Below are 12,611 nucleotides of genomic sequence, written 5' to 3'. Positions count from 1 at the left end.
TCAGACGCCTCCCGACTTCGTCCTCTTCCACGTGTGCCTTCTCTCCATGTCATGCTCCATGCAGGAGGCTATATCCGTCCTTGGACACTGTATCCACCAATCCTCGTCCACCCCCATTAATGAGTCTGCCCACAGACACCTGGTGCCACTCCGTCGCGCAGTGTTCCAACCCAGTTACAAGTGTCCACCCCACAACATAACATACAACATACAGCCCTGGAAAAAATAAAGTGACCACTCCATTTGATTCCAGGGTCTGTTAAATTCCAACACAGGCACACCTCATTTTACTTATAGAGGTACTGATTAGGTGATTACCTGAACCAAATCTAATTTTAACGAGGAAAAGTATAAAAACCACTGTTGTGGTCATCACTATCCTCTTGCAATAGGACCAGCTGGATGGCAAAAACAGTGCAAGTTGTATCTCAAACATAATTTGAACAAAAAAATAACTATTCAGCATGACAAAAGCGTTATAAAGAAAACATTTTTAGTGGGGAAATGAATGGTTCAATGCTGGCTTTACTGGCAGAGGGATACAGTGAGCGTCAGGTTGCTTCCATCCTGAAAATCTCAAAGACGGCGGTTCATAAGAACAAGGTCAATCAACAGACATTGGGGACAACCAATCTAGACTGGCAGATGGTAAAAATGACTGTCCACTGACAGAGATCTCATTCGAATGTCACTCAACAAACGTAGGATGACATCAAGTGACCTACAAAAAGAATGGCAAACAGCAGCTGGGGTGAAGTGCAGAGTGAGGACGGTTTGAAACAGGCTCCTAGGAGCAAATCTAGAAGTCGAGCAAATGAAGTCGTGCAAATCTAGAAAAAAGCCCTTCATCAATGAGAAGCAAAGAAGAGCCAGGCTGAAGTTTGCAAAAGACCATAAGGATTGGACAATAGAGAAATAGAGTAAGTCACATTTTCAGCTTTGCCCAACACCTGGTCGTCTAATGGTTAGATGGAGACCTGGAGAGGCCTACAAGCCACAGTGTCTTGCACCCACTGTGAAATTCGGTGGAGGATCACTGATGATCTGGGGATGCTTCAGCAAGACTGGAATCGGGTAGATTTGTCTTTGTGAAGGACACATTAATCAAGCCAAGTACAAGGTTATGTTTTCTGAGTTGAAAAATTAATATGAATTTGTTTTTGTTGCATTATTTGAGGACTGAAAACAATGCATCTTCTTTTGGTTATTTTGACCAGTTGTTTTTCACAAATACTCTAAATGACAATATTTTTATTTGAAATATGGGTGTAATGTTGTCAGTGGTTTATAGAATAAAACTAAACTGTTCATTTTACTCAAAAACATACCTATGAATAGTAAAACCAGACAAACTGAATTTTGCAGTGGTCTCTTAATTGCTTCCAGAGCTGTATATAACATACATTGAATAATATTGCAGTTTTAATCAACCATAGATGACACTTACTGTTAATGTTTTAAGATATAGGCTCCATGAAACACCTAGGTTGTAAGGCTACCTGTATGAATTTAATGATTAAATACCTGAACATGAATGTTGTGAAATAACATCCTATTCACATAACACCCCCACTTCTCTCAGGGGCACTCTCAGGGGGTCACGTAACCCTAATTTTTATTTGGGTTGCTTGACCCTAATTCAAATCTTCCCACACTAATATGCTCAATAAGGAAAACCCACAATGAATCCACATAAGTGCCAACATTTATTTATTTTCAGTGGCCTATTAATATACAAATAGTGTACATGGGATCAGTGGCCAAAGACAAACACATAAAATATTCAGACTACTCCGCCCCTAAGGCAACCCCTGATCTTTTGCCTCGTTACCGGCTCAAGCGCCAGGGCAGATGTGTCACAATAAACCACCAACAACAAACATCATAATGCTACAGTAAGAGCAGCAACATGTATCTGCTGGCTCACTGTAGAGAAAAACACACGATTAAAATACCTTGCGCCCAAACGGTAATTTCACCCATTAAAATCCTTTATTATATCAACCATTAAAATGGGTATACCTGCTTTGCCCGGCTCATGGTTAGCGCAATGTCCCCAATACATCACAGGTCACAAAACAACATTTTAAAACACAAACACAATTACAGCGCACCACAAATAACACAATTCATCAAAAACAATTAACCGCACATGAATTTAAACAACCCTTGCAGAGATCCACACCCAGCTACTCTCACGGTCCTCCCCTGGACAGGATGTGCATCATCACTTTCCTACCAATCGTAAACTGTGTGCCCTCGCTATGGTTCTTTGAACCATGCATTTATAGAATTAACCAGCGACGGACCTCCCCCAGCCCAACTGCTGGTGCCACTGGTCACATCTCTCACCATCAAAGTGCGTCGATGTACTGAAACACCTAGGACCCAAATATACCCCCTTAAGTTCCCCCTACTTGCCTACAGCCCAGGTGCCATAATGCAGTTTATGGCAATTAATAGGGATTAGAATGCTGCCCTGCTGTACCCCTCCCAGACCTCCGGGGCCCTTTCGCCTGCTCGGATTCGTATTGACACGGACGGCCAGAATCCAAAGATTGTCTCTCCTTCAGTATACATCTGTTCACTTCTCTTTAGGGATTTAAAGGGAACTTACTGCTATGGAAACTACCTCAAGCACATCACAGAAGGATGGACACAACCCACGCTGGACTCATCTGTACTTTACGTTTACCTGAAAGATGACTGCCCAGGAGGGATTTGAAGCTGCGTCAGCAAGTGGGTCCAGAGTGGAACATATGTCACTTCAACTAAATAATAACTTTAAATAAGGTTACTTAATGAGCAGTGTTTCAGCATAAAGGGATTCCACATAGGTGTGTCAGAAATGTGGACCTGTGCTGAGTTGGAAATAAACAATACAACCAAGTGTTTAGTTTTGACAAGGTCAAAGGGTCAATTTTCTTTGTTGTTTAGGTTAAGGGACCAAGGCCCAAATTCATCTAAGGACGTTGATCTATAGCGCTTCTGAAAAGTATTCACATAACATGTTTTTGCCTCTGTTCAACACAGAGGTCCATCATTTCTAAATGAAAAAGACGTATACAAAAAAAAACTACTCATTGCATAGGTATTCAGACCCTTTGCTATGAAACCTTAATGAGCTGTGGTGCTACCAGTTGTCCCTTAATTAGTTGAATGGAGTTCACATGGTTACAGCTGGTGTTCACAAGGTGTTTCTGGTAAAATATGCTGATTTCTGTGAGGTCCCAGAGTTGGTTGGTACAATTCTTAACAAAAATGACACCATGAAGCCGAAGAAATATCCAGAAAACATCAAATCATAAGTGATGGGAAATCAAGGCTTTCTGAAGCATTTGGGACTTTTATCACAGCTGGCTGAAAAACGATTCATTCTCTGGATGCTTTTAAACCCACTGAACAGTGGTTACACCTGCTGGTCAGAAATTAGATTTGCTTGTTTGGCACATATACAGAGGTTTCCCATGATTTGTTGAAAGACTTGGTGGGTGACTGGGTTTGACTTCTTGCTAGTAAAGTCTAATGACAGTAGAGATCAGCCAACAGTTTCTTTTTAACTCCAGATCAAACTTGGTATTTTTAAGGCTGCAGAGGACAACAGATAGTACAACAAAAGAAATTATAAACTATATTTGAATAAATACAATTATTTTAACAACTGCTTTCAGATAAAACATATAAACAAAGTCTGAGTTCAAACCTGTGACAATGTCAGATTATGTTCTAATTAATCAGCCATATCTACTTAGCATTCGTGTAAAAGCAATTAAAAAAAAGCTTTGATTTCTTTACTTTGCATTAACTGGTATAGGTTGTGTTATGGAAGAAGAAGAGAAAGCTTTTTTGATATAGTCAATTGGGTGTGACTGAACAGAACATAACTCATTCTGTGCAATCAGAAGGGACCAGCCTTTACAATCCTCTGAATCTGACTACCATCTCATACTAAGGTTTCCTTATTGGACAAGTTCAGTGACTTTACTGTCCAGGTATATGGAAATGTGTCTTCACTTCACCATTTTAAACACAGAAATGTAACCCTGTTTCACAGTATCATTCCATCCCAGATAGGTGTGATTTGGATCATTTCTATAATGACCCTGATTTATCTTTCTACTCTTCCATATGCTGTCCTGTGAGCAGAAGGGGAGCTCCAATATGAAGGAAAACCCAAAGCCAACCGTCAATAAAAAGAAACAAGTCTCTGAAGACTTTCTGTGTCCTTATTCAAACCATCCAGTCTGAAACAACCACCTGTTAATGATTAGACCCCTCAAAATGAACACTGTCAATGCACTGAAAACCCAGAGCAAGAGGGACTTTAAACCTGCCAACATGGACAGTGTCCTGTACACAGAAAAGGTTTGAGAACGAAATATCAAAGATGTCCCACAGGAGAAAAATTATAAATTAATCTAGAATTACAACATCACTACAGAATGTTAAGGTGCACCAATTATGGCCCAGCAGGTGTCAATGCACTGTGAACATGGATTCAATGTCACACAGGAGACATAACCTTGTCATCAAACAAAAAAACACCAGCAAACTGACACTGAAGATACATACTAATGTATGACGACTGTTTTACAATCACCTGCAAAGTACACCCGTGGCCAACTCATGGAGGGAAACCATTTAAGTGTCCTAAATGCAGGAAGTGCTTCATAAGGTCAGCTGAACTCAGCCGTCATGAAGGAATTCACACGAGTTATCAGCGGTGATGAATAAAGGAGAACCTGACACCGGGAGCAAGAAACCAGGTGCAGGCAGAAGTAGTCAGTGTAGTTCTTTTAATCTAAACAAACAAACATTGAGCAGCAAAACGACAGTACACAAAGCTCTAAAGAAACTTACATTCAACAGCAACACATAAGACAACAACAACAATGATCCACAATGTGGGGAGCAGAGGGGAAACATTTAAACACATACTAACGAGATAAATGGGACCTGGTGTGAATGATGAAGGACAGGACACGAAACAAGTCCGGGATGCGTTTCTATGTGACGGGAACTGAGGGTACAAGGAACAGTGGCGCTGCTGCTCACCGTACCGTGACACTATGGAATGAAAGTCTTAGAAATGTGCACAATAATTATAGTCAAGTATAGGTACAATGTGATGAATATCATTGCATACTTGTGTTATTATAGAGGGTAGGGCTAAGTGATTATTTTTGAAAAACCACTGGAATTTATAATTTTACAAATTAAAACACAGAAAACATTTTTTCTCCCACTAAGAACTTCATGGACGAGATTGCTATATGTGACTATAATCTTCCTGATCATTTATCTCTAATCTACCTTGACATTTTTTGTAAATATACATTGAAATCATAACATGTCTAATTCAATTTACCACTACATATAAAATCATGAAGCCACCATTATCACAACATATAATGACCATGTAGTCTGGGCGAACAAGCGATTATAAATACTGAGCTAAATGGCTGATCCTGGCATCATATTGTTTGGATTTCATTGTTTACATTACAAACTGGGTACAGGGCTTTCAAGTCCCCTGGCTTCGTGGTGGCTTCGACATACATAATACCGTATGACGTGTTTGTCCAAGGACAAGAGTATTTACCGTTCAAATCTCCTCCACCGAAATAATAATGAACAAATAAATAGTCATTTATATTTTAAGTAATACAATTTATTCCAATCCAGCAATAATATCAGAATTCATTATATAGTTACATTCCCGCAATATTCAATGTATCCTCAACCAACTAAAACTCTACATACCAAACACATTATAGCACGAACGTGGACCAAGAAAATCTGTTAATGATGAACTCCACATTACACGGATCAGCCATAACATTTTGACCACCTGCCTAATATTGTGTAGGTCCACCTTTGCCACCAAAACAGCCCTGACCCGTCGAGGCATGGACTCCACTTGACCAATAAAGGTGTGCTGTGGTACCTGGCACCAAGGGGTTAGCAGCAGATCCTTTAAGTCCTATAAGTTGCGAAGTGGGGCCTCCATGAATCTGACCTGTTTGTCCAGCACATCCCACAGATGCTTGATTGGATTGAGATTAGGGGAATATGGTGGCCAAGTCAACACCTTGGACATGTTGTTGTGTTCCTCTAACCATTCCTGAACCATTTTTGCTTTGTGGCAGGGCTCTTTATCCTGCTGAAAGAGGCCAATGCCATCAGGGAACACCGATGCCGTGGAAGGGTGCACAATGCTCAGGTAGGTGGTACGTGTCAAAGTAACATCCACATGAATGGCAGGACCCAAGGTATCCCATCAGAACATTGCCCAAAGCATCACACTACCTCTGCCGGCTTTCCACCTTCCCATAGTGCATCCTGGTGCCATGTGTTCTCCAGGTAAGCGACGCACAAGCACCCGGCCATCCACATGATGTAAAAGGAAACGTGATTCATCAGACCAGGCCACCTTCTTCCATTGCTCTGTGTTCCAGTTCTGATGCTCACGTGCCCATTGTTAGCGCTTTCGGCAGTGGACAGGGGTCAGCATGGTCACCCTGACTGGTCTGCGGATAAACAGACCCATATGCAACAAACTGCCATGCATTATCTTCTGACACCTTTTTATGAGAACCAGCATTAACTTTTTTAGCAATTTGAACTACAGTAGCTTGTCTGTTGGATCGGACCACACAGACCAGATTTTGCTCCCCATGTGCATCAATGAGTCTTGGCCGCCCATGACCCTATCGCCAGTTCACCTCTGTTTCTTCCTTGGACCACTTTTGATAGGAACTGACAACTGCACACCGGGAACACCCCACAAGGGCTGCAGTTTTGGAGATGCTCTGACCCAGTCATCTTGCCATCACAATTTGGCCCTTGTCAAAGTCGCTCAGATCTTTACGCTTGCCCATTTTTCCTGCTTCTAACACATTAACTTTGACTGAATGGTAACTCACTGCTTAATATATCCCACCCACAGCTAGGTGCCATGATAATTAGATTATTAGTGTTATTCACTTCACATGTCAGTGGTCATAATTTTATGGCTGATCTGTGTAAGAAAACTCCCCAGCTTTGACACATTTACGTGAATACACTTAACAAATCTCCTTGGCTAGAAATTTGTTCTCATTGCTCTATGTCTTGGCAACAGGCAGACATTTACCTGTGGAAAACCATACATAACATTTTCCCAACATTTTGAATAATTCCCTTATGGGACACAAAAAGACCTATAATTAATTCAATGACTCTTATGATATTACTTTGTTGGTTTTTCAAACGGCAAACCCGGTTGGTACACGTCCTATGAGTGGATGGGGATACTTTGACCCCCAACCTTGGGTTCCATAGCATCAGCAGGGCCCCTCCCACCCCAACCATAGACTGTTTCCCTTCCTCCTATCTGGGAGGCAGTAGAGAAGCCTCCACTTCCGCGCCAGCAGGCTAAAGAACAGATTTTTTCCTGCAGCTGTTAAACTGCTGAACTCCAAGTCCCAGTGGTAGACCCACCCTACCAGTATATTAGAATGAGTCCCAGTGGTAGACCCACCCTACCAGCATCTTAGAATGAGTCCTAGTGGTAGACCCACCCTACCAGCATCTTAGAATGAGTCCTAGTGGTACACCCACCCTACCAGCATCTTAGGACGAGTCCCAGAGTCCCAGTGGTATCAAATCAAAAAGGAACATTTTCCTTTAAATTATTAATTTTCTTTAATAAAAAAATAACACTTCATAATGATCCAAATACACACATTCCATATATCAACGTGTAGGACACAATCAGGTAATCACACTAAGAATAACTCCTCAATTAGAATAATTAAGAAGAGTACTAGAGGTCAACTAAACTAAACTAAAAAAGTATTGGTCCATTTTACCTGTCAATCAACTCCCACCACTATTGAAGTTCATGTTCAGTAACAAACCTGTCCCCCTTGGTTTGTTGACACCTCTGTATATGCAAATTAGCAACTAAATAATACTGGGCGCTATGATGTATTTGCAGATCATTCTTTAGCCAAAGTTAATGAATAATGTATCGATAAGCCTCCTAGTAAAGCTAACAATGTATTGATACCAGCAAAGTGATAGATGTATCACTGAATAGGTGTCAGTATCTTTACAGACTTTCCATTATTAACACTGAAACCAGGATAGAGTGGATGAGTGAATGTGGTCTTGACTCTGTGGAGGAGGGTCATTGTGTCAGAGATACTGTAGAAGGACAGAGTTCCTGCCCTGTGGTCCAGATACACTCCTACTCTGGAGGAGCAGGGGACAGGGATATCAGTCCTGGTATTATTGTGGTAGAAACAACATCTGGATGAGGAGCAGGATAACATGCAGGACTGATTATTAAGACCAAACCAACACTCATCACCACCTCCTTTCCTGCTGATCTCTTTATATGAGACAGCTACACCAACCCACTTCCCACTCCACTCTACCTCCCAGTAACAGACTCCAGACAGACCCTCTCTACACAACACCTGTTTATAGGAGGTAAATCTGTCAGGATGGTCAGGATAGGACTGGACCTCATTACTACATGTCACCATTCTGTTCTCCTCAGACAGACACAGGTTCTGATTTGTTGTATTGGGATCCAATGTCAGCTGGCAGGAATCTAAGAGGATTAAAAACAGTCAGTAAGTATTTGTTTGTATACATAAATAGGTGCAGTATTCTGTATTAATCTGTTTGTCACATCTGTATGTCACATCTGTATGTATCACCTGTAACATACATTATACATAATACAAGTACATTTTCTGAACTCTTCTATTCACACTTCTTGTTAGATGCTAACTGCATTTCGTTGTAATGTTCTTGTACTTGTTCAATGACAAAGTTGAATCTAATTTTTTTTTTAAAACATACATGTGCTCCAGTTAAATAAAACCAGTAGTCAGAAACACTTAGGTGACTGGTAAGAGATTATTCAAGTCAATAAATAAGCCTGTATATATTGTGATCCTAGCAACGCCTCTGATTATACGATTTACAGTTTTCCCAATTATGGAATTTCTCCACAATTTCATAATCGTGAGTATTTTCCATCAGGATTAGTACTAAAATCCTCTATCGTCCCATCCCTAGTGCCGTGTGTATTTCCTGACATGGTAAGAAATCCTTTCTGGTCTTGGGATCAGCAGGTGGTCCAATCTGAACTGTAGTCTCTGTGGAGACAGACAGATGCATATATCACATTAATCATGTCCACTAGTAATCTACTAGTAACTTGATGAGGGATGGACTACAATGATAAACCATACACTAACAACTAGTTTATAATCATCATCTATATGAAGATCTGTGTGGTCCTGTTTATGTCAGTCACATATGTAAGTGTTTAAAAAAAACTATATCCCATGTATGTTAGAACTAAGAAGGATCAGCTTGTTTCCTCTATTTTGTTATGACAATGCTCTTTACTGAATATGCATTATGCAACACTTTCTTTGTCTAAATGTTACCCACTTAAACTTGTCAGACATTACAAGAATGTCTTAACACTTTATAGGTGTTTGCAGCCTAATATTACCTAGAGGTTCCATGTAAAAATACATAATCTTATATTGCACAACATTCCATATGGGTAACCTATGTACATTCTGCCAAAATACTGTGGATTGCATTGAAGCATATTCTTTGATTTCCATAAATGAATTTGGCCAACCATTCTTAGATAACTTGTCCATTTTCTTCTTGCATATATCTTGAAGTTGATCTTTCAGTTCAGAGACTGATTTCTTGACATGCTCAAAGGAGATGTGTGGATAGACAGTGATACTGGGTAAGACCTCAGATCCAGGAGAGACACATAGAGACTGGAAACTCTACAGAGAGGAAAATTAGTAGGTGGTTTTGAGAAAGAAAAACAACAAGTTCCAGTCCATTTCACTGGTAAAGAAGTCAAGAGGGATCCATTACAGAGTATTGTAAGGTAAGTTAGTGATGTCACCTGGAGGAAATGGATGTCATCCTCTGTGTGTGAGAGCTGCTTCAACTCAACATCTCTCCTCCTCAGCTCAGCAACCTCCTGCTCCAGTTGTTCCAAGAGTCCTTCAACCTGACTCACTCTAGTCTTCTCCTGAGCTCTGATCAGCTCCTTCAACTCAGAGCGTCTTTTCTCAATGTAGCAGATCAGCTCAGTAAAGATCCTCTCACTGTCCTCCACTGCTGCCTGTGCAGAGTGCTGTTAGGACACAGAGAGAGAAGGGGGTCCATTTTGAGTTAATTCATTCTGCTATCACCAGGATTACAGACAGTTTATGAATGTAAATACACAGTGTCAGTCAATAGTTTGGATACACTCACCAATTCACTTGAATGGGTGTGTCCAAACACTCACCTTCACAGAGTCCACAGTCTGTCTCAACTCCTGAATCTTCTTCTCTCTCTCCCCAATTCTCTTCTGGGATTCAAAATGTTTCTTCCCTAACTGTCTCTGCAGAGAAAACCATCATGAACAAATGTAATTTGCAAAGCATAGCAATAAGCAATTTTGTATATAATGATTTTATCATTATAATCAATTTAGTATATTGTCTGTATTTCACATATTATCACTCAGATCTCAGATCCATGGTCCCCATGTTTGATCTGACAGTCAACTACAGAACGTTGTATCTGAACCAAACGGACAACAGATGGAATGTCGGATTCTGGACGCATCTGTGAATACCTCTAGTTTGTGGTACAGGGCCAGTATACTACAGCGGACAGTTGTACACATTTAACCAGGCAAGTTGATTATGATCCATTCTAATTTTTACCACCAGGTTAAATGTTATGGATGAGGAGAAGAAATGTGGTTCCTGTCTCTCAGGAACTTAACAACATAATTATTTCTTTGGCGGTTGGGGGATTAGAACCAGGAGCATTACAGATAACTAGTCAGATGTCTCTACCACTAGGCCACCTTGTCTACCTCATTAAGCAGTGCATTGTGCATAAAACCAACATACCTTAACCATGTACATCTGCAACACACCAAACCCTCTTATTGCCTAAACAGGTTTTTACTGAATTCAACTGATTCTATTCAAAGTGTGAGATCCATATTAGTGGCGTAAAAAAGTTAAGATAAAATAGTAATGCCTCAGTAAGGTTCATATGTTGTTCACGATGTAGCTGCTACAAACACACCCACAAACAAAATATAATTGATATCAAACACACCCACAAAATGTTTTATTCTCTACTGTAGATGTTCTGTCTTACTTGTTTCTCAGTCCTTTCTGATGCAGCTGAGACTGTATCATGTCCTTTATGTTCATCCAACATACAAAGAAAACAGATGCACTGCTGATCAGTACGACAATAAACCTCCAGTAGTTTGTCATGATGAGAACAGATCTTCTCCTGTAGTTGTTTGGAGGCTTGGACCAACTTGTGCTTTTTAAACACTGGAGATTCATAGTGAGGCTGGAGGTGAGTCCCACAGAAAGAGGCCAGACACACCAGACAGGACTTGACAGCTTTGCGTTTTCTCCCAGTGCAGGAATCACACTCCCCATCTCCAGGTCCAGCATAATAATGATCAGGAAGAGCAGCTTGGGGTCTTGTCTTCTTCAGATTCTCCATCAATTCAGAAAACATGGTGTTCCTGTTTAGAACAGGTCTTGGTATGAAGGTCTGTCTGCACTGGGGGCAGCTGTAGATACCCTTGACATCTTCCTGATCCAAACAGTCCTTAATACAGACCATACAGTAGCTGTGTCCACAGGGAATAGTTACTGGATCCTTCAGTAGATCTAAACAGATCGAACAACTGACTGAGCTTACGGGCTCCGCCATTTTTCACACACATAGGAACAGAGAAAAATAATTAGAGATTACTTTCGTTTTCCTTTTCTGTTTTTCAGAGGAGTGGTTGGTTTTCTGTGACTTCCTGGTTCTGGGGTGAACGCAAATGTCAGATTTCAGCTTTTTTGGCTGTCAGATTTTTTGGCCAGTAGAGGGCATTATTGATCTATCATAGCCAGAGTAAATATTCCCAGTTATATGTGATCTTCCGGGTATGGATAATCATTTCTTGCTATACCAGAACAATTTGGTGAACAGCAGAAGTGACAGCCTGTGAACGCAGAAAGAGAGTGCATTTCAAATTGAGATCTCCCATCTTAACTACAACTTTCTCTTTACAACAAGACTGTGAAAGGACATTGAATGGTTATCAGTGACCTGAGTTAGTTTAAACATAACTACAGTCTTTACAGCTCGGTAAACTGTCCATCACTATTTACCTGACGCAAGATACAGTGGTAAATGCTTATTTAAATAAAACTCTAAAGCCTCACTCCCCCCATCTGAGATCCAATTTTGTCACCGTCGTCACTTTTACAGAAAATAACTAACACATTTGCTTACACATGGAACTGCTTCATTTGGTGAGCCTATTGATTGTTGTTCTGTCATGATGTTTTGTTGTAGTATTGTACAACCCTGTTTCCATAAATGTTGTGTAAAAGTGTAAAATGCACATAAAAAAAGTATGCAATGATGTGCAAATCCATCCATCCATCTTCTTCCGCTTATCCGGGGCCGGGTCCCGGGGGCAGCAGCCTAAGCAGAGATGCACAGACTTCCCTCTTCCAAGACACTTCCTCTAGCTCTTCCGGGGGGACATC

General features: G+C 40.7%; 1 protein-coding gene across 1 annotated transcript; it reads right to left on the bottom strand.

Moving 5' to 3' along the window:
- Positions 1-6,836: 6,836 nt before the first annotated feature.
- LOC105008008 (E3 ubiquitin/ISG15 ligase TRIM25-like) lies at positions 6,837-11,824 on the bottom strand. The gene is made up of 6 exons (XM_010867177.5): positions 11,203-11,824; positions 10,331-10,426; positions 9,941-10,174; positions 9,656-9,815; positions 9,096-9,155; positions 6,837-8,602 (listed from the first exon to the last, which is right to left on the bottom strand). The coding sequence occupies exons 1-6, from the start codon at positions 11,776-11,778 to the stop codon at positions 8,073-8,075; spliced, it is 1,656 nt and encodes a 551-aa protein (XP_010865479.4). The 5' UTR covers positions 11,779-11,824; the 3' UTR covers positions 6,837-8,072.
- Positions 11,825-12,611: the final 787 nt, after the last annotated feature.

This window comes from Esox lucius, chromosome 5, assembly GCF_011004845.1.
Source record: "Esox lucius isolate fEsoLuc1 chromosome 5, fEsoLuc1.pri, whole genome shotgun sequence".
NCBI lineage: Eukaryota > Metazoa > Chordata > Actinopteri > Esociformes > Esocidae > Esox > Esox lucius.
This window is presented reverse-complemented; position numbering and strand designations above follow the sequence as displayed.